At 45.0% G+C, this 23,705-nt stretch overlaps 1 protein-coding gene across 1 annotated transcript in view; it reads left to right on the top strand.

Annotated features, from left to right (window-relative positions):
- Positions 1-23,705, top strand: part of Map3k20 (mitogen-activated protein kinase kinase kinase 20) — a 159,321-nt gene that overhangs the window by 97,714 nt on the left and 37,902 nt on the right. The window contains 3 exon segments of the mRNA XM_032903486.1: positions 2,638-2,744; positions 11,573-11,708; positions 23,240-23,284. Of these exon segments, the coding sequence (XP_032759377.1) occupies positions 2,638-2,744; positions 11,573-11,708; positions 23,240-23,284 (288 nt within the window).

The following is a 23,705-nucleotide window of genomic DNA, read 5'->3' on the forward strand; positions in this document are numbered from 1 at the left end:
GTCTACAAGGGAATACACACACACACGCACACACACACACACACATACACACACCACACATGTGTGTGTGCACACTTTTATACATCAAATCTTTTATCTCATAGAGTATGATACCAATTCCTACCTAATTCTCAGCCATAGAAAGTAGATGCAGAAACCAGACCACAGTAAATTTCCTGACATTTTCATCCCGTGGCTCAGAGTCTGGACCAGTCCTTCTAATTGGAGAGCAGCAGTCGGTAATTTCCTTTTTCAGACTTTAGACTTTAGAGTATTAACACTTAATTACAATATTCAGTTTCCCTCTAAGGCTAGTGTTCTTTTACAGTGAAGGGAGACCTATAGGGAAAACCTGGTATTGTATAAGTGATAGTATGTCCTGGTGGCCTAGATTCATGTGCTCAAATATTCCATTGGAGTTGGAAATGTAGCTTAGCTGGTGTGAAATACAGGAAGAGAATTATAAATAATACACAGTAAGTCCAAGATCAGCTTGGGATATTCAAAACCCTGTGTCAAAAATAAAATTATATACATACATACACATATAAATATATATACATACATATACCATATATATGCATATGAATAAAAATAAAAAAAGAAATAAAAGATGAGTATTGGTTTGTTTTAAAATGGCATCTCTAAAGCTGAGAATTACGTAGCAATTGGTATCATTCCCTATGAGATGAAAGATTTTAAATTTAAAAGCATAACCCAGGTTCTGTGACCAGCTTTCTGTACAAAGCTGGATAATGTCCACCTTTCTAAGCCTGTTGTCCTGTGTATAAGATGGACATAGCAAACAAAGATTTAAAGATGCTTAGTGAGAGGTCCTGGCTGTCACTTCTTTCCTAGATAAGTAATCTGTTCATCACACTGTCAAGGCAAATAAGCCTTTAGAGGAGCATCGCCAGATGCTACACAGCATACCCGTTCTCCAAACAGCACACTGAGACCATGACCACAGAATTCTACATTGTTGTTGGAGGCCAGGGTCTATTTTGCCTGGGCTGGTTTTGAACTACTGTGCTCCAGTAATCCTCCTGTCTCAGCACCAACGCCCCCCTTCAACAGCTAGGAGTGCTGAAATGACCACTGCAGCCAGCCATGCCTGCGTTTTAAATGCTCATTCTAATAATGTATGAGAATTGGGTTTAAGATGTTTTATTAGAAAATGCTTGCCACCTGAATACAAAGGAGTTTAATTTTATTTCAAGAATAATTCAATGTAGGAGAAAATAAGTCTCTAATAGTTCATTGGGCTGGGAATGTAGCTCAGTTAGTAGAATGTTTGGCTAACATGTACAAGATCCTGGGTTCATTTCCCCGCACTGCATAAATTAGGTGCGTTATATAGCCCAGCACTTGGGAGGTAGAAGGAAGATCAGAAATTCAGGGTCATCCTCAGCTACACGGAGTTAAAGGGCTAGCCTGGGGTCCATGAGCCAGGTCTTTAAAAAAAAAAAATCATTAGCCCTGTTGTTGCTTTTCCTGCTGCACTTCCGGTATTTATTTTATTGTCAGTTTTTGTTCAAAGTTACACAGTTTGGGGGTTTTCTGTTTTGCTTGTTTTTCATTTAAAACCTGACACATGGTGGGAGACAGGAAGATCGGAATGAAGTTTAAAACCATAGACTTGTTTTCATGCACCCTATTTAAAGCATTTTCCTTTGTTCACCAGTAACATTTAACTACGCTTTATTACACACACACACACACACACACACACACACACACACACCATCTGTGTGTGCACGCACGTGTGGGCGCCCTCGAAATAAACGAAGACAGAAGTCAATAAATACCCTAGTTTTACATTTCTGAAACGTGGGGAAAGTGCTTTCCTTAATAATGTCAGAAGCACCAGGTCCTAAGAGCAAGCCACCTCAACATTGTTCCTTCCTGTTTTTGTGCTCCTAAATTAAAATGCGTGTTTTAATTGCTGTAGCTGTAATTTGTTCTGAAATGGTGTAATTATGAGGCACGATGAGGAGAGAGCATGCATCATCCTTTTATTATGCCTCTCCATTTTTGTTTTAACCTTTTGTCTGCGCCTTGGCTGCAGAGGAAGGAGGTGAGCAGAGACGGGACCTGCTAGACACAGACTGGGCAAGCTTTTTCAGGAGCTGCCGTCAGAGCCATGGGATAAACCTTGAGGACAATGATGTTACCCTGGCTTAAAAATTTTTTCAGACTGATTTGGGATGTCTTGTTAGTTCCAGTGGGTTGGTAAGCAGATACTGCCTGCCCACACACAGTCTATAAAAACAAGACAAAGGGAACCATTGTGAACTGCAGAGCCCAGAATGCACAGTGTAGTTAAGCTTTGACCAAGTCCACTGCACAGGTTCATCTCTAAAATCGGAGCTCTTGGCCATGCCTCAAAGTAAGACTTAGCGCCTCTCTCCATACATACAAACGAGTACTTGTTATCCCAACCGGAGGCTTCGTGGTAAAAATCAACACGTGTGTGTATCCTTGAGGATAACTAACTGCGGGTGAAGACCATGGCTCCCTGCGCCCGGTGGCCTGCTGGTTTTACACACACAGTCAGAACCCTGACATGTTGAGGCTGCACTTTTCTCCTGTTTCATTCCTCGAATCTCATGGTGGTTCCTTCTTCTCTTCTTTCAGAAACGGCCATCGTTCAAGCAAATCATTTCAATCCTGGAGTCCATGTCAAATGACACGAACCTTCCTGACCAGTGTAACTCATTTTTACACAACAAGGCAGAATGGAGGTAGGTAGCTCCAGTGTGAGTCCCAGCCCAAGGCTGAGGAGAACCAGACACTGATGGACAGTCCTGATGTCTAAGCACAGCTTAGGGGAATGGGGAGCGGGGCACGGGGCAGCAAGCCCCAGAGCTGTAACCCTGCATTCATTTGTGAGAGTCTTTCTATGCTTGTTGTCTTAGTATGCATGCATCTAAGTGTCTGGGAAGAGGGCTGACGTCATACCTTGAGAAACAAAAGCCATTTCCAGATCCTTCTCTGTACACAATCTGTGGTAAGAAGCTTTGGCCTCCTTCCAGATACACACACACACACACACACACACACACACACACACACACACACACACACACGCATAGTGTTAGACTTGCCATGTGCACTGTATCTGCTAGTGCAGGGACTGGGGAACCTATAAAAACACGATAGATATTATAAACCCTAGTAAAACAAATAAGTAGAGAGAGAATCGGACTGTGTGAGTGGAAAAAACAAGTCCAAGATGAAACAGTTGGACCAGGTCGAATGACGCAGGGAATATAAATAGCATGTGTGGGAGCTGGACACTGTCCCTCCCCTGACTCAGCGGAGATTTGAAGAAACTTCATCCCTGCTCCTGAGATCCATGGCAGTAACACGATGCCCTACGCCATCTGCTGGTGCTAAGTCAGTACTGCATGCACTGGCTCTTGCCGCCTGTCAGTACACGTGACTGGGAGCCTTCTATTTGACTGATATTTTACGGTGGCCTTATTCATCTATTTTCATGCCTTTGAAGCAGCTATCTAGGGCCATTGACTTTCATGATTTTTTTCTTAGCAATATAAAATTAAAGCCGTGAGCTCCCATCCAAATCTGAGGGATTTTTTTTTTCTGGCCTAACATAACTTAACAGAACCTTAGTGTGTCACTGTTTCCTACAGTAACATGTAATCAGACCATGGCCCCTCAATCTCCACATGTGTGTTTCATTGCTCTTCAGACAAAGACAGAAATTCTCACGGTTCAGAAGACCCACCATCCAGCCCCGTCTTGAGCCTGCCCTGAGCTTTCAGTTCCTCCACAGAGGCACGGGTCTCCCTGACCAGAGCTCTCAGTGCAGTCTCCTTTTTATAGACACCCTGTTCGAGTTGCACATTCCTCCTGCCCCACCTCCCCCAGCTCCCATTAGCCATCAGGAAGCTGGTGACCTTGCATTTCTGCAAGGGAGCAACCCCCACTCTCTGGCCAGGTCAGTTCCACAGAGCTCTGGGGTCATTGCATGGATGTGTCTCACGGCTGGAGTGCTGGAAATGCAAGCAACTGTTTTGTGTATCTCCTCTCCATCTCGTCCAATAGCAACTGCTCAGTAAACATATGAAGAAGAAAGGAAGGAGGGCAGGAGGGAGGGAGAGAAGGAAGGTGCCTGGCAGCAGGCAGTCAGAGCAGGACTGTAGTGATGTAAACAACACTGCTCTTACCCTAGAAGATAAATGTGTACCTAACTCATTTGGCATTGTGCTTCTGGTCAGAGTCTGTAAACCTCTCCTGGATGCTCCCGTAGGTGCTGGGCTACACTGATTAATACAATGTCGCCAGACATACACTGTGAGCAGCAGCCCCCAAAGCAGTTGCTAAATATGAGGATACAGCCACCCGCATTCTGCCTGGCAAGCCACGTGACAGAGAAGGAATGGCTAACAGAGCGTTAACAATGAAATCTGATCCGACCTGAATATATAATACAGGCTTTCCCTAAGGAAATGCTGTTTGATCTGTTGTCCAGGGGATTTGAGGGATTTTAAAACTGCGAGTATCAGTGTGTTTGAGAGAGGGTTCTCTAAGTGTCCCAACAATGAAAACCGAGCAAAGTTACTAAATTTTCTGCAACTATTGAAATTTCCCATAGCCAAAACCAAGACCCATCTTAAATAAGTTTACAACAGAAACATCATTCACTTATAACTTTCTTCCCTAGAGTGGTAGACTAGAGCCTCTCAGAAATTTTGCGTCTAGGACTCCAATTCATTTTTTATGTGTTTATGTGCATGGTGGGTTTATGTTCATGTGTGTGTGCATGGAGGTATTGTATGCACATGTATATGTATGTGCACACACGTGTGTGCAGAAACAGAGGGAGGGCCTGGGTTTATATTCATGTGTGTGTGCATGGGAGGCGTTGTATGCACATGTATATCAGGTGCACACATGTGTGTGCAGAAATAGTGAGGACCTCCTGTATCTCACTCTTTCCTTGTTCCTTGAACCAGGAGATAGGCTATGGCAGACAAGTCCCAGTGGCCCTCCTGTCTCTGTCTGCCTGGTACAGACAGTGCTGTGACTATACACAAGCACTGTCATGCCTAGCTGTGTGCATGCCAGGACCCTACCCAGGCCTCATGCTTGTACAGCACACACCCCTACCCAGAGAACCATCTCTCCAACATTTCTATTTCACTCTTAAAAATTATTGAGGGACCCCAAGAAATTTTTGTTCAAATGAGTAATATTTATTACATTAAAAATAGAACTGAGAAAAAGTTAAAATATATTTATTCATTCACGTAAAAAGAAAAAATAATAAATGCACACTGGTAAAAAGACGGCTCAGCGGCTAAGAGTGCTTGCTCCTAATTCCGATGACTGCAATTACTTCCCAGCACCCACGTCAAGAGGCTCAGGGCACCCTGGCTCCCCAGCTCCAGGCTGTCCATTGCCCTCTTTTGGTCTCTCTGGGATCCCACCCACATGCATGCACAAGCAAATAGACACACACATAGATACACATAAAAACAAATCTTAAAATGATAATAAAGTCTGCCTCTGCCTTCATCCACGGCCCATATGCCATATAAAACATCAGGAAAACTATATGTTCTTCTGAGAACATGAGGGTAGAAAAGCCAGCTCTGTCATGCTGCCATCTGTTATGGTGTACGATCTTGAAAACCAGCTAGGTCTCAAGAATTCTCTGAGCAGCTCTCCTGGATCCCCAAACATGCTGCGATTCCTACCTTCCAAGCAGCATTTTAGTTAAAACAGCATTCTAATGAATGCACATTTTACAAAAAGAACTATCATCAAGCGAACGATGATGTTGGTGAGGATGTGGGGAAAGAGAGATCCTTCGCTGCTGGTGGATAGTAAACTTGTGCCACCTCTGTGGAAATCAGGGTAGAGATTCCTCAAAGAAACAAAAATTGAACTTCCATGACTCAGCCATACTCCTCAGTGTTCCGTTGCTATGAAGAGATATGGTGACCATGGCAACTCTTATAAAAGAGAGCATTTAGCTGGGGCTGGCTTACAGTTTGAAGGTTTAGTACATTCTCATCTTGGCCTGGATCAAGGCAGCACACAGGCAGATAGGATGTCAGAGAAGTAGCTGAGGGTCCTACATTCTGATCCTCAGGCAGCAGGAAGATAGAGCCACTCCACTTGCCTTGGGCTTTTGAAGCCTCAATACCCACTCCCAGTGATGTGCTTCCTTCAACAAGGCCACAGCTCTTAACCCTTCTCAAATAGTGCCACTTCCTGATGATTAAGCACTCAAATGTATGAGCCTAAGGGGGCCATTCTTACTCAACCACCAGAACACCCAAAGGACAATGTTAACAGATCACTAAGACACTTGCACATCCATGTGGCTTATTGCACTCTACACAATAGCCAGGAAATGGAACCCACCTAGGTGACCATCAGTAAGATAAAGAAAATGTGGCATACCCTTATGCAGTTATGCCTTATTTCATGCAGTTGTAAATAAAAATGAAATCGTGGCCTTTTCAGGAAAATAAGTAGAACTGGAAATCATTATGCTAAGTTAAATATGACTGACAGACATCATGTGTTTTCTGTTACATGCAGAACCCGAGTTTGTGTGTGTGTGCGCATGTGCATGTGCATGTATGTCTGTATGAAAAACTGGCTTTGGTGGGATGTATATGTAATCCTGCTGGGGAGGCAGAGACAGGCAGATGCTCAATGGCCGGTCAGCCTAGTCAAATCTGTGGGTTTCAAGTTCAACAAGAGACCCTACCTCAAAAATAAAGTAGAGAGGGATTGAGGAAAATACCTGACACCAATCTACTGTTTACACACGTGCACACACTTGCATATGGACACCTACCAGTGCATACCCACAGGAATAAACCACAGCACCGTACACACACAAAATAAAACTACCTGTGTAGTTTATAGTACCTCTGTATGGGTTGCAGAGCTGAAAAAAGATTCATGGCTGAGAGGAAGAACTTTGAGTGAGGTGGGAAATAGAGAAGGCAACAGAATGTGTGGTTCAAACATCACAGGCAAGGACTGGCAGGAGGTTAGTGTGGAGGACAGAGGGCTGAGGAAGCAAAGAACAGGTGAGCACACAGTACAGTGACTCATGAAATACGAGGAGGGAATGCACTCTTATACATGCTAACTTGACAAATTAATTTAAATTAAATTAATTAATTAACTTAATTTAATGGAGGTCAAGTGGCTAATAAGCACATGGAAAATCTTCAGCTTCACTTAACAAGCAAAAGGGTGAATAACTCATGAGATTTTTCAGAATTTCACACTATATGATTTTAAATGCCCTAAAAAAATGTACAAATGCTTTGCCCCAGAAGTCCTGCTACTATGGCTTTATTATAGGGCAAACCAATGGGGAGGCTTTTAACAGAATGTGTGGGGACTTGTTCAGACAACCCCGTTTAGAATGCCAAAGCTCGAGACAGAAGTTGTGTAATAAAAGAACTGCTTTCAAAAAAGGTGTCTCCACGCCTAGCAGGGTGCATCCTGCCCATGACTTCTGATCAGTGGCTCTAAGAAATGAGCTTAAAATGGAAGCTACAGGCCCCTTTATTCAAAATGGCGGCAGTAAAGAACCAGTGTACAGTAATGTGCATGCCCATGCGTACTGGGAAATGCCGCAGAGAGCCAGAGGGTCGCGGAGGGAGGACATTTTCCTATTTGCCATTTTTAAGAACTTCCTCATTAAGTCTGGATTAACTGAGTGATAAATGTAATGTTTAAAATACTTCAAGTGAAAGCCGGGGAGAGTAGCACATGCCCATAGACCCACCTACTCAAAAGGCTGAGGCCAAAGGACGGCAAGTTCTAACCCAGCCTGGGCAACATAGCAGAACTCCATCTCAACATAGACAGACAAACCCCACACCTTGAGGATGGAAAACGAAGAGAGCTGATACTAAAGAATGGGGGAGGTACCCTGATAGTAAGGGGGCACCATTTCTCAGGGGCATTCTCGGGCCTCTCGGGCGCTGTTAGCTCTGCTCTGACACAGCGTGTGTGTCTCACCTGACTCTCACCTCAGAGTAGTTTGAGGCAGCAGAGCTATGGTAACTGAACTTGACAACTGGTTAAAGCCACAAGGGATGATGCTTAAAATACTAGTAATTGGTGATTGTTCATAAATTTCTTCCAGATGCCACGCTTCCTTTGGGTTATCTCTCTCAATCCCCATAGCAGCCCCAGTCATGTCCCAGGAGCTAACCTGAGGCCTCAGTGGCTTGGGTAACTTACCTGGGCTCACATTGTACTGCAATGGAGCCATAATGAGGCCCACAAGGACGACGGTGCCCAGTCATCGGTCATGGCGGCTCTCCATTAATATGCAGCATTCTTTTTACCAGATTCCTTTCTTGCTCAGAAGCAAACTGCAGGGTGTGATCACTTTAGGTTACCAATCAAGTGGAAAACTGTCATTCAGTGTGCCACATTACAGAGAGACTGTCATGGGTCTTCAGATCGCCCCATAGTTCAAAGGACAGGACATTCTGCTATGACTTCCTTTGCCCCAACTTTTATCAGGGCTCAAATGGGAGTCACCATGAAGTGTGCATCCAGGCACGCAGGGACACTTGCAAGTGATGGCCACCTGCCCAAGCCTTCTCTCCACACAGGCAGACAAGACATCTAATTTAGAAAGTTAATGATCCTGAAAGTCCTCTGTAAAAGTAGCTTACTGAAGGCCACTTAAACAGTATAAGGAAAGAGAGCTAACATGGGACTCTGCTCATCGAACCCTCAGCTGCTCGAGCAGTCGGAGCGGAACCTGGGGCCCCACACTTCTGCTTCCCGCTGTTATCACGTGTGACTGCACAAACCTGCAATGGTGTACATGAATGAACTAAGGGGCCGAAATGGAGCGTTCAGGTTCTGCCTATCTACAAAACACTGCCAGTTGTTTTTTCCATCGTGGCCAAAGTACAGTCACTATGACATGCCTTCAAGAACAAAAGGCAGAGATCAAGAATGGCTTCTTTGTAATTTGGGTAGGAGGACCCATCACGTGTTCATGCCACAACTTTTATACACTCCTACTTTCCATGTAATATAGGAGCCATGTGGCTGTTTCCTCAGCGTGACCTGTGACTCCATAGTGAATCTGTCTAATGAAAGGATAGTTCCAGTTCAGTGCCTGAAAATGGAAAAGTGATATTAGTTGAAACCATCCTTGGCTGGATTCGGTTGGAGAGAACCAGTTTCCAACAACTGGAGTTTTAGAATGGGAAGGTTTTCTAAATGCATCAATAGATGCATAAAACAAAGTCAGCAACAAGGGGCGGGGGTGCCTGTCCAGGTCCTCGGGTTCGGGTCACTCTCCCGCAGCGTGCAAGTAGGAGCAATGCTGGGACTCGGGGCGTACAGGACAGGTTAGGGAAGCTCATCTTCCCAGTGGGTTTGCATTTCTGTCACAGCCTTCAGCTTACTTAACTGTTGATCTGTTTTCCACAAGGGCTCAAAATCATAGTGGGCTCCCTGAGCCAGAATTTGAGATGAGGCCTTGGATTTAGTTACAAGCAAAACAGACTGTGCTGGCCATTCATCCTGACAGGAAGGAGAACGCTCTGGTGGGATCAGTCTCATTGGCAGGAGAGTTAGGACAAACTTATCAAGTGCCTCACAGAGCGCGGCCCGGGCCACTCCACCACCAAGAGTGCCTCGCTCTGTGCCCTGCTTGCCCCCAGTGACCCTCTCAATGGCCCATAGTGGCTCTTTCTCCTTTGTAATGAAAGTTTACTCTAAGGCGTTCCACGCTGAGTTTTTCTCTTCAGTTCTCCATCCGAAAAGTTAAAACACACTCATTCATGACTTGGCATCATATTTTTGTCAGAACTCTTAAGGATTAAACTTGGATTTTATGATAAAGTCATAATTCTAAGAGATTTCTGCTTTCGTGACTTTTCTTGGGACTGCACTGTGACTTATTGTCCCTTCATGTTTTCTCACGGCCCCAGTAAAAGGGACCAGGGTACACAGAAGCTGCACTGAAGCCTTCATGCCGAGGGGCTCTTCCTACAGGCAGGGAGGAGACCTGTGGGTGGAGCCCCACCCCCAAGCTGCCCCTCAAGTTACACAAATCATAGGGGTGGACGGAGACAGCCACTTATTCTGTCCTTGCCTGGAAACACAAGGACAGGGTATCGCCAGCAGCTGAACTCTGGAGCCCATGCATCCTTCCACATCGAAGTCTCACCGTGAAGATGTAGTGTGCAGCACAGGCTTGCTCAGCAGACAACCAGGAAGTCCTTGCAGGACACCGTTAACCTTCCTGTGTTCCTCTGCACGTCTGTCTGCATCACTCACACACACACACACACACACACACACACACACACACACACACACACACACACACACACACCCATGCCCTTCCCTCTCTCATTACTTGGCTCATGGCTCATGTGCAAGCTCTTCAGAAACTCAAGGCGGAGAACTTCCAGTTCTCAGAGCATAAATTTAGACATTAACATTGTGACAGCCCTGGAGGAGGAAAAGTTTGTACCCAAACACCTTGCCAGTTTCAGTTTCTGTAAGGAACAGTTTCTGTTACTGGGCAGAGTGTCCTGAGTGGCCTAGACAGGACGGAAAGAACTTCCTTTTAAATTATAGAGCCTAAAAGAGACTCAGAACTTCTCTAGACAAGTATCCCATGCTTGCTAGATTATAAAAATTATTTGTATGGGATTCCTGTGTGTGTAAGTGTGTGTGTATGTGCACTTGCACACTCATGCACACCTTTATGTGTTTCTTGTACTTTTTCTTTGGCTTTTTTCCTTCTGTTTGTTTTGTCATATACCAGTTTGCTCATTTTCATTTCATCTTATTTTATTTTACAATCACTCTTCAGATGCCTGCTTATTTTCTGAGGAGACACAGAAAGGATGTGAATTTGGTTGAGGTGGGGGACTCTCTGAGGAGTTAGGGAGACGAAAAACCATAATCAGAATATATTGAGAAATGTCTATTTTCAGTAGAAAAAAAATGGAGAAAAAAATGCCTGTGTTTGTGTAAATAGTGGACCGGCCAGGCCTCGTCAGCCCAGTCTTGTGCTTTCTCTGTGGTAGTCTTGGGCACCTGTTTTATTGTTCTCAGCAAACAGACCCAGGAATTCTCAGGATAAAGCACACGCAGAGTCAGCAGAGGAACTCCCAGGTTACTGATCCTCACCCAGCCACTCTGTGAGCAAGAGTGCCAGCTCGGTAGCCAGCTCTGCAGTGTACAACCTGGTGTCGTTTTCCCATCCACAACACAGACCCTCCCTTAGTTTTGGAACTAAGATGAGAGACCCTGTGACCATGCTTTGTGAGCTGTAAAGCGTCTTAAATGGCCACTCCCAACCAGTGCGACCTCTTCGACGCTTTGTCAAAATGCTCCGCATTTGTTTTTCCCAACTAGAAACTAACCGTTGGTTTTGAAGGATAAGAGAGAGTCCCGCTACTCTGGCTGGTTCCTGGCCAATCTCAAAGCCCACACCCTAGCTTTTTCTCTGTTAGCCCCTCAATGGACCCACTGAGCGCCCACAGGCATTAGCGGAGACTTACTGAGTTCTTTCTCTCAGGTGTGAAATTGAGGCTACCCTTGAGCGGCTGAAGAAGCTAGAGCGCGATCTCAGCTTTAAAGAGCAGGAGCTCAAAGAAAGGGAGAGACGCTTGAAGATGTGGGAGCAGAAACTGACGGAGCAGTCCAACACCCCGGTGAGTCCCCCGCCTCGTGGCTTCCTAAAGCACTCCTCAGCCTTTAGGATGCTTCAGCAAGCACGCTGAGCATGACTGCATGGCCAGACTTCTCCCTGCCCCAACCTCCCCGCCCTGCTCCTGAGAACCAAAGGCCTTCCTTGATAGTTAGAAGTGTGAAACTCTAAAACGCCAGAGATTTAAAAGAAATTTTTCTCCTTCTGGATCTTTCCTTCAGAACTGTATTTCCTTAAGAATTGCATTTGTATGTTAGAATTACGAGAGCAAAGTCGAATCTATTTCAGGCCATCGTTGGGCCCTCAGAACACTGAGGGAAGGCTGTCCTTCAGCCTCGCCATCAGGAATGAATAACTAATTCCAAGGCCGCCAGGAATGCCGTGGGTGTGTCAGAACTTAAGCACATTTTCTCTCTAAGGTTGAGCTGGCCTGCTGACCTAGAGGCGACAAGCATTAATATTTCTTATGGTTTAGAGCCACGAGTGTGCTCAGCACCAAATGGGGAGAAGGCTTCTCCTAGGGCAGGCAACCCACTTGCTCTACCTCTGGGAAGACCCTGGTTCTTTCCCAAGTCCAGAGGAGCGCTGACCACTCATGCTTTAACCTTGAGCCTAAGCTGTGTGTTAAATTGTACATCCTGTTCCATCATCCTTTAGATTTTAAACAAGAGTTACCTTTAGGAATCAAGTGAAACCTTAGGATTGGTTTTTCTAGGATTTTCAGTGGACTGTATCTGTCCACTTAAAATCACACGGAGTGGGAGATTCAAAATAAAGTTATTGTTAATACACCAAGAAAAAAAGTTAAATGCCCCTCATTGTGTCTTCCTCAAAGGCCTATCTAGACAAGTCTTAACCTCCACTGAGCAGCAGTAACAGGTTGCAAAATGTCTTCCAATATCTAAAGAGCAAGAGAGTCCGTCTTTATTTCCAATTCCTATGGAGACGCAATCTGGCACCCCCTCACTCCCCAAAACAGGAGAATGCATTTAAATGTTACACATTTACCCTTTTCAAAAATGGCTTTGGTAATCCTGGGAATGCCAAGGTCAGAACTGAATTGCTATACCTAAGTCCGGCATGAGGTATTAGAAGGGTACCTCACGTTTGTTAGCAAGTCCTGGGAACTTAACCAGACTCCGATAGGAAGTGTAAAGGGTGCTGTTTCCGGTTTAGGCTGAGTTGGTGCCAGCTGGGTGTAGGACTCAGAGCTCTGTGACAGAGCCCAGCTTCTTGCAGGCAGGGGAAGCGGGAGAGCACAGCCTTGTCCCTACATCCCATCTGCCGAAGGCTAGGAAGCTGTTTCATTTCCGCTTTTTAAGCGCATTGAAACCTTAACTGTAAAGCCCTGCATGGCTCTACCCTTTCTAAATGTCTTATTGTCAAGAAAACTTTCAGCCGCTTACTAGAGTGTGCCTCAGAGCCTCGCCTTGGTTTACCGGCATCAGTCTTGCTAAGAAATGATGGCTGCCTCGAACGTTACTGCTGCTGGTAACACGGTTGTGTGATAAGGCGTAACACGCTACAGGTGCTTGGTAGGTTGCTCACTTGTGTTTTAACCCCAGAAAGCTCGTTTAAAGAAAGTGCTTTGCAGACCAGCATCAAACAGCGGACAGCATGGTGCAGTCCCTGTGAGGTCCCCTCGCTTTTTACTTACGGGGCCTAAGGTTTCTTGTTTATAACACTTGCTTTTAATGTCTCCTCTGCCTCGAGCTGGTATTTCTAAGGGAAAGGAGTTTGTGCTCAGGTATTTTATAAGTAGCTGTTTTCTTTCATCCTCGCTTCAACCTCTAGTCGGTTTTTAACTAGACTGCTGAGAAAAAGAAATCTTTTTACAAGGGGCAAAAATGAGGCTTTTTTTCTTCTTATAGGTAGCTTCATCTTAAATATGACAGTCTAACATTTACACAAGTGCATAAAAATACTGTCAAATTGATTTCAGGGGTACTATTTTCCTTCCTAAAACTGAAACATTAAAGATCCTTGGAAGGATGAGTTCTCTGTGCGTAAATAGGGAATAGGGATGAAGCTTATTTTTAATTATTGCTGCAGCTTGATATAAAAACACTTATAGAGATAAACTATTTAACAAATATTTAAGGAGCTCTTTAGACTCTATCATACTGTGAGAAGAGACCACTGCAGTAATAAATAAGTAAGCAGCAAAGGGTTTCTGTCAATTGAAAACCCGATTTTAGAATGTGAGGAGGGAGGGAATGAGGCCTTAGGCAGTGAGGCCCTGCTCCAGCAGTAAGGGCCAGAGGCTGCCCGGATGGACCGCACGCAGGACCTTGGTACTGAGCCCAAAGTGCCCAAATTCTCCTCTAGTAGAATGGGCTGGCTTTGGAAAACTTCTCTCCAACAGTTACTTAGATTGGAAAACTGGCCTTTCAAGACGGCCCTGTCACTAAAAGCACTTGCCAACCAAGCCTGAGAAGCCGAGCCCTGAGAACCTAAAGGGGTAGAGAACGGACTCCCAAAAGTCGTCTCTGACCTCTACACATGCGCCTGCGGCGTGCATGTGCCTGCGACAATGATACAATGGTTTTTAATCTTAAAGTAAGAGAAGTAACTATTCTGTACCCTCACACCCAGAATGCAAAGTTCATCCAAGAGTTCCCGTATTTGTGCATTATTGGTGAAAAGCAAGGACCTTTCTTTGCTTTGTCCTCAGATAACATAGAACCATTGTTTTTATACCCTGACAGTTTTGCCACGAAAGAAATAGGAGCAAAGGCTTTGGCTTAGGTAGGCTGTCGAAGGGAACTGATAGGGAAGAAAGTAAATTACCACCACTGTGACTATGAGAAAGGCCTCATAGACAAGTCCCACTGGAAGGAGACTTGGGTATCGGTGGCTGCAGCAAGGAGACAGGCTAAGTGAATCCTCAACAGGTCCTCCCAGTTTCCACAGGTTCGCCATAGCCGACTTAAAGACAGGATCTCGAATTTCCTCCCAAGCCAATTATATAATAACATGAAGAAATTAAGCAGTACCCGATCTGGCCCGAGTCAGTAAAAAACGGAAGTAAGGTCACCTTCAGAGTACACTCAAAGCACAGTCCCAGGGAAAGAGCTCGACTCAACCACATCCCCCAGGTCACGCATGCACGCACGCACGCACGCACGCACCGACGCACTGCGGCCAAACTGCTTTTATCCTTCCTCTGCACTCTTCCTTGGATCAGGGTTTCTGATTTTTTTTTACTTGAGATTTAATCTCTGCCTCATTTCTTCTTTTTTTTTTTAATTAATATATGGTTAATCAAATGTTTCTGTGTGGAAATGAAATTGGGGAAAATTAAGAGACATCCTGAAAACTATTTTATTTTAAGCAAAGCAGGGGCTTAACACTGGTACCTCCCTGTCCGTTTGCAATCCGGCTCAGTATGGTGCTTTGCGAGCTTTCTGTTACGATTCACCCTGCCACTCATAAAATTACGGCCGATACGCTGGTGTCAGGTCCGCCATTCAAAAGTCCTTATCATCCACCTGCTGCGGGGTACCATCTAATTGTGTGGTATCTGTCCCCTGACTTAAATTGGTACTAATTTCTCTTTTCACTTCTGTCCTTTCTTCCCCTTTGATAGCTTCTCTTGCCTCTCTCTGCAAGAATGTCTGAGGAGTCTTACTTTGAATCTAAAACAGAGGAATCAAACAGTGCAGAGATGTCTTGCCAGATCACTGCAGCGAGTAACGGGGAGGGCCATGGCATGAACCCAAGTCTGCAGGCCATGATGCTCATGGGCTTTGGGGATGTCTTCTCAATGAACAAAGCAGGAGCTGTGCTGCATTCTGGGATGCAGATAAACATGCAAGCCAAGCAGAATTCATCCAAAACCACATGTAAGAGGAGAGGGAAGAAAGTCAACATGGCCTTGGGGTTCAGTGACTTTGACTTGTCAGAAGGTGACGATGATGACGATGATGGTGAGGAGGAGAAGGACGTGGATAATAGTGATTGACGGCAGAAAGGAATAAGATCGAAAATGTTTTGTTTTGTTTTGTTTAGAAAAACAGAAAAAATGTATTATCTCAGTCTGTGCAAAAAGCAGCATAGGAGGCAGAGCCCCCAGACGGCGCCTTAGGCCGCGTTCATTTAGGGTGGTTTCCTCATCGGTGTGACTTTGCTTCTGCGTTCAGCAAAGGGCGGGGAATTAAGCTAAAGGCATATTTATCAGTGAGTGTGGTGCCTGGTTATAGAAAGATGTGATTACATACATATCATGTTCTCGAGCTAATGACATTTGGGCTTTTTCTTCTTAAAGCGCATGCTTTGTAGTTTGTATTTGACTGTATTTAATCCTTTGGCTCAGTTGGTTAAGAAAATGTCCGTTTTGAACACGCACTCTGCTCCCCACTCCGCTCTGACACTCGACTCTCCCCAGCGTTCCAGGGTTTCTTCCTTGTACAGCACATTCTAATGGCAGAGGTGATTGGCAACTATAAAATCCAGAAAACAAAAACAAAAAAACCTGAGGTGAGGTGAAAGGTTATAACAAATGCCCCTTCAGAAATACCTTAATGCCAAGATTTTCAATGCCAAACAGCACAGGGCTCCTCAAAGTAAAACCCGAGTGGTGTTCTCAGTAGTAACATTTGAAGGAGAAATGCTCTGCTTTGAAGCGAGCAGCAGACGAGCATGCATCCCCACGCTGGCTGGAAGCATCCTAACAAGAGCGCAGTGTCACCCTAGGCTTAGCGTGTCCTTTACACAGAAGCACATGGTCCCAAAGGGACGTGTCTAGCCATGAACAGGATGAGCAGGAGCCTGCTCTTTCCATACGATAAAGGCACTCTATTTCTTTGTTTTCCAGGGGTGCATAATAATACTACTAGATTCTAATCTATGGGTAGGAAAAACCACTCTGAATAGGAAAGATAAATTATCCTTCTTAGACACAAGTACACTCTGAAGGTCTTTCTGTTACATGTAGCCTCCCCAGCACACCCACTTCCTTTCCTTTGTACTGTTCTCTATTACACTGGCTAGGGAAATAGATTCAGGTACCACTTACTATGAAGGCCAGGCCACCCAGAGACACTCGAAGAAGACTAATATAGCGGCTAAAACTTATTTAAACTATAAACGGCATATAAAAATTACAACTAGATAAAGTTAAGACAAAAGTCCTTATCAATCTAACTCAGAAATCGGTGTCATTCATTTGACAATGGAAGTTAAATACTCTTGGTGGGCTTTTCTATACAGAAGCTATAACCTCAGGTGGGTACGGTAGCTCATGTCATAATCCTGGCCCTCGGATGCTGAGGCAGGACAGTAGTGGGTTTAGTATTAGCTATGTTGCAAGACTATGTATGAGCAACGTTGCAAGACTCTGTCCCAAGAAAGGACTAGATATGTGAGGTACGACGGGCCTCTAACCCTCGATGAGGACCGAAAAGTAGAATCCAAAGTGGAAAGTGTGCTACAGCTTTATCTGGGGAGAAAGAACAATGGAATGTTCTGGGTATGTCTGCTGTGCAGTCCCAGGTAGACTATGGAATCCCTGAACCTGCCAACCCCGTTGTTACCCTGACAGGGATGCTAATGTACTTCAAAGAGAAAGGTTCAGAAGTATGTAACCATGTAGTATAGCGCCGGGCCATGGCAGGGCCCAGGTAGCACCAGCTATGGTTAACTGCCAAGTTAAGGAGACACTGAGAAGTGGGTTCTGTAACATGGACCACTAAACTATCTATTGCAAATGACACTTGCTCAGAAGTATGAAGTTAAAAGTAGATGGCTTTCAGGAAAAATAAAGAGATTCCTAGAATGTAAACTACACAAACAGTTTAATTCAGTTGCTCTTGGAACCTACGTGCCATGCCGGATCCACATGCGCTGGGTGTTTACAGACAGGTAAAGGCTGCAGAAGAAGATGGCCCACCCCCAACCCCCATCCCACTGGAATCCTCGGCGCATGCGTACTCAGCACATGTAGCCAGGCTGTTCAAACAGAAAGTCTTAGATGGAGCAGAAAGGATGCCTAGCAACTCCTGATTTCCCAGCATGCTGTGGGCACCTGAAGGAGACAGTGGGAGGTGCGGGAGCCTCTTGCATTCCGGCCCAGGCAAAAATAAAGCCTCGTGTTCAACAAGCCTTCGCCGGAACCCACTGTCTCCCGAGTTCTAGAGGACAGCTAGGTGACAGACAGCGTTTGCACTCGTGGAGCGTGCATGCTAGTGAGCATCACAGAATGGTAGGATTCGCTAAGTGCGTGCTGGAAATTGAAGCAAGCAAGGAAGATGGAGCTAGAAGGAGAAGTCTCAAAGTGTGCTCAGGAAAGGCCCGCTGTTACATGGTGATGTGATGTTTGCACAGAGCCCAAGGTGAAGGGACCTCTGAGAGGCCAGTTCTGCCCTATATGTAAGAACATAAACCTCACCACCCACTAATCAAGAGTTTGTTTAGAACATATAGATGGCATGGAAAAAATGTATTTCCTAAATTAATACCTAGTTCATATTCTATATGAAATTTTTAGTGCATTAAAAATTGTCCCCATCTCCTAACTGCTGCCACTTTCTCTACCAACATTGCAGCTATGCTCAGCTCAGTCCTCAGTTATGAAGAAACCACAGGACTTAGGATAGAGCAGAAGGAGCCTTGGGGAAAAGCTTCCAACTGCTCCATCTAGAACCAGAGAATATGCCATTGGCCATTTTACTTCTGCTCCTATTAGTGTTCATCTTGTGGCTTTAAAATGTGCAAACATACCAGAAACCCGATCAAATAAACAGGACCCCATAGAGTTCTCACACCTCCTGTAAAAATTTCTATAGCGCTTTAGAGTCAGTTAATTTTGTAAGAAATGGCTATTAGCTACATGAAGAATTTCTAACGAAGCCAATGTCGAAGGTTTAACTCACTTCTTAGATCAATTTTTGAAATGACCAATTAATTTATCAGTGTTAGATTTTATTCCAGTGACCTGACTTACAAAGGAACACAATTCAAAAGTTAAAGAAATCCTGAAAAGAAGTGAAGGTTCAGAATGAGAATTAGAACTATTGAATGTGGAGTGTCAGTCAGACACCTTAAAACACTGCCTCTGACATTTCTTTACTCGTAAAGCTAATGTGTAGAATTTGGGGACATCCATAGTGGTTCTCAGCTGAGAGGTAATGTGACCTTGGCCAGCCAGCATTTACTGTAGACTAGTGGCATCCTGCTTGCCAGGGGCAGCCCCCTCTTGCAAAGGTTTCCATGCACAATCTCCATACAGTTGTCCTGTCCCCACTGTGCCGCTGGTTAAACCTGACACATCTGCGATTCCAACTCTAGTTTTTTTTCCCCCAAACAAAATCACCCACGCCTTCTTAGAACAATAAGGACGCCTTCTGCATGTTCGGAGGCTGCAGCTTTTTCTCAAATCACTGATGGTGGAAACGATTATTTTCCTTCCCCCACTTAAGGTTGGTAGCAGAAACACTATGACATTATTGTATCTGCTGGGGGAGGGGCGCTGCCCCAGCATGGTGACTCCACAGTAGTACAACCCTGGTGGACTTGCTGTCATGCTGAAGTCATGTAAAGGGCATTTTTCCTAACTTTTTTTTTTTTTAAGCAAAATCACATTTTAATGGTTCACAATTAGCCAATGGGATGCGGTGGAAGACACCTGGCACACAGCTTTTGATGCTCTGAAAATACTGTTTGTGGTTTTTAACCAGTGCCTTTTTTTTTTTTTAACACGCAGTGAGTTTGTTAGACTCTGAACACCAGCTGAGGTATTCACGCTTGATCCCCATTGAAATCAAAGGGACTAAGGGAAGGGGTGGCGTCTAGGAGAGACGCAGACCCATTTCCCATCCAGTTACCATGCATGTATATGACTTTAGTTTCCACTAGCATGCCAAGAACTTCATGAAAGATGGTCTTAAAAACCTAGCCTGAGTTAAATATCGATACTTTAAGAACATTTTTCTGTCACACCAGACTTGGGCAGCCTTGTGAAGCCAGTCGAGCCTCACTGTACCACAGCACACAGTAAGGCGTAATTCTATAATCAGGCACCTCCTGCTGCTTTCGAGGAAGACCCGTTTTCCTGTGTAGACTAACACTGCAGCAGAGGCTCCACCCTGCTGGACGTGACGCAGCCTGACTGCTGTCAGCACAGCATTCTGTGGTTGAAAAATGAACGTCTATCAGGAAATCCGGGACAGGCCATGTTTTCTCAGACCCAACTTTGTGGGCACTCTGTTGCTTGTGTGAGGAACTTTCTGGCATGTGGATAATTTTTGCCAACTAGAGTTCAGGCACCCATGCAACTGTTTTGTAGCGTGTGCAGAACACCCTTAGTTCCGACATGACACATTGCTTCTACACCCTGAAGGCCTGCTATCGGAAAGGTTTCTATCCTTGGAGTGTGAGCTTTCAGTAGGAGGCCTCATCACTGTGTTTGCATAACAATCTTCTCGCCTCCACTCCGTTGCAATGTTATTCTGAGCAAGTCTTATGCCAAATGCCATGTACAATGTCTGTATGGAAGATTAAACTGTGCTCCGGTGTGGTAAGGCCGTTTAGTTGCCGACTTCGTAGTTGGAAGCTGATATTCCAGCACCGAGTCCACGATGTATTCAGAAATCCAAGTTGGCGTCGCACATTTCATTCTGATGTGAACTTTTCTCCGCTTTCTTTTGTTCTAAGACTCCATTTTGCAATAAACGTTTTGACAGTAAATCCCTTTGTTATGTGTCGCTGTGTACATAAGATCTTTGTTAGACTGGATTCCCAACATCCTTTGAAGAAATCAGTGTCACACACATGCACACAAGTGCTTTTCTCTCCTCGAGTCTGGTGGAGTATAAATAATGAATTACTAAAGTGATGGGGCAGTCATGAGGGATTGGTTTGGTTTCTTTCTTTTTTTTTTTTTTTTAATCCCTAAAGAAAACAGAAAGGCTTAGAACTCGTCTACAGCAGACGCACTGATATGTTAACCAGGTACAGAAAACATGAAGGAGATGGTGAGCCTCTGTGTGGCTGCAGATCATTAACTCTTATCCCCTGTCTTGCCGAAGTCAAACCGTCTTGCTGCAGCGCCTGGTTCCAGCCCCCCTCTCACTGATCTTTGCAAGCATCTGCAGACTCCTGCTGGAGGGAGCATGAGGCAAAGTTCAGGCTCTTCCCTGGGGCATAATGGAGATGAGCCAGCCTGGCAGCAAGAACTCTGCTCTCCTCTGCACATTAAAGCTGGAGATGTTGGTTATTTCCTTTGCGATCTTTACTCAAGAAATACTTATTTCTCAGTTCTGTATAGCACCACATTTGGAAATTATATAGAAATCAGACCATATATACACACACATATACACACACATCACACTTATTTGGAAATTATGTAGAAGTCAAAACAACACAGATGCATGAATGCACACACACACTCACACACACACACACACACACACACACACACACACACACACACACACCCCACATTCATGCATGCGCTGGCATCCTGTAAAGACCAGCTCTAACAGTACTTGCTGTCTCTTACTCCACATTTGTGTCCATATTGGGCAGAGGGGACGGCATGTCTCTGCAGCTCTGTCCAGCTGCCCTTTGAAGAAGTAAAGCTTACCATGTATTTTCTTTGATGGAGAGCAACTTCCGTCACTCATCCACGTTATTAAAGCAGGTGAGTGTGCTCAGTGACTCCTTCGCAGCTTGTGTGTCTCAGAGAGAGGAAGTGCATGAGTTGCAGAGTGTGTGGAACACTCAAGCTCTGCACATCCGTGTGGGGTACTGACAGGAGGGTCTGCAACAATAAACTGTGCTCTGCCCCACCCAGAATCAACTTCTTTCCCCTTTTCCTCCACCGCAAGCTCACTTCATCCTCTGCTCCAATTAAGTGAACTTGTCACACCTACCCCACCCCCCATGGTCAGCGTCTCACCTCGCTCTTCCTTGCCTTCTCTTCCACCACAACCCCACCCCACTCCAGGGTCTGCAATCCCCAGCTCAGTCCACTTGCCTTCCATCCCCCTGTCATATGCTATGGAGCATGGGCCTTTGTGTGCCTGTCAACACTGAGACGACTACCAAGAAATTTGGCAACAGAATACATGCATCCCTCGATCTATTCATTGTAGACGGTAGTACCATAACAGTTAAGCAGGCGGGGCTAGATAGAGACCGTGGCTGCTAAAATACTTGCTTTGCCTGTAAGAGGGCCTGAATCCAACACCAGAGTATACATAAAAAGCCCACTGTTGTGGCATGCACTCCCTATGCTGGGGCAGACAGGCACGTAGGTCTCTGAAGCCCAGAGCCAGCCCAGTCTAATTGGTGAGTTCCAACCCAGTGAGTAGGACCTGAGAAATAACACCCAAGGTTTCCTTTGGTCTTCGTATGCGTACATGCATGTACACACACACATACACACACATATACATACACACACACACACACACACACACACACACACACACACACACACACCAAGTATTATGAATTAGGAACTTAAAGAAAAACAAAACATGATAAAAGTGGCCTCTCCCAAACATAATCCACACATACTTCATTCATTTCTAGTAAAATTCCTTACAGGGACTCTGCTTTCCTAGCACTTTGAGCTAAGTATACAGTAAGCACTTCTAAGTTAGAAAGATTAACTTAGCCACCAATCAGATCGTCACACTAACAGTAAAGGTAACAACAATCAACTTCTCTTTTTTATTGTTCTTGCAAAAATTCACACAGGTATACAACATGTTTAGATCATACCCACCCCCTCCCAGTCTTTTCTCCAATTTGCCTAATCTGTATGTACTGTTTGTAACAGAGGCTGGGTGATATTTTTGCTTCATCTTTCATGAACCATTTAAACATTTTGAAGACTCAAGCTAGTTGAAGCTAATGACTATACCACACACTGGCCCATAGGACACAGGCCTTTTCAAGTTATGGGAGCATTTGCTATTTAGCCCATAACTGTGGGATGTACTGATGTGAACATTTCTCTGGCACAGGCTGAAGTGCTCTGCAAGTCCCCATCCCACATGTACCCCTGACAGGGAGCTGTTCTAGTCTGTGTTCCAGTAACCAGATGCCCCAGGACAGTTCCAACTTCACATATCCTGTTTCCTCCATGCAAGTCAGGTGTTTAAGCCCTGGAAGCCCACTGTGAGGACAGGAAAAATAAGTCACCTGGCTACTTATGGCTGCTTGGAATTTCCGATGGCAAATTATCCTATAATCCTACTGCTAGCTGAGCATTCTAAGGCTGCTCTGGTAGCTAGTGATGTTGTGGGCTGTAAATCCATTCCTGCCGAGCCCCATGCCAAAGAAGACCACACCAACTTGTACCAAGTCCCCCTAAAACAGCTCATAAGGTAGAGTGGGTTGTTCCTGCTGGGCTCAGCATCCAAGGACCCCCTCTGAGGGGGTGAGGGAACTGTTTTCCACTCGGCCTAACTGGCAAGCAGGAAGCAGGAAGCAGGCCAGAGCGGCAGGGGAGCTGAGGTGAGAAATCAAAGGACAAGGATAATCTTGCTTCCCTTTTTCATTTCCTTCATATCTCTCACGCAGCTGCTGCCTTCCTTTGAGATCGGTGCGTGGACCGAAGACGATGTGGTAAGCTGCTTCTGTTAATGCCTCTTTAGATCTGGGTAGGAAGCCAGCAGATTTGCCCACAAGTTTAGAAATGCAGTTAAGAGAGATCTGGGTCTAACTAGCAGAAACCAACAAACTCCTCTTTTCTTTGCATAAACAAATAATCTGACAGAGATTGGAAATAAGGACCCCATGGTAAAAGCAACTAGCTCTTCAAACCTCACCCTCCTCTACTGGTTGTGAAAATACTCCAGAGTGCAGAATGCCAACAGCAAGACAAAAGCCTCAGTGTCCATACACATGCCTCAAAAGATACTTAAACTTGCCTAGAACACCAAAGGAGGACTTGCACGTAGGGGAGACAGACAGTGACAGCCTGGAGTCTTCTGCCAGGGTCCCTTTCCCACCTCAGGCCTGCTCATTAAATGACAAAACGCTTAAC

This window comes from Rattus rattus, chromosome 5 (assembly GCF_011064425.1).
Source record: "Rattus rattus isolate New Zealand chromosome 5, Rrattus_CSIRO_v1, whole genome shotgun sequence".
In the NCBI taxonomy this organism is placed as follows: Eukaryota; Metazoa; Chordata; class Mammalia; order Rodentia; family Muridae; genus Rattus; species Rattus rattus.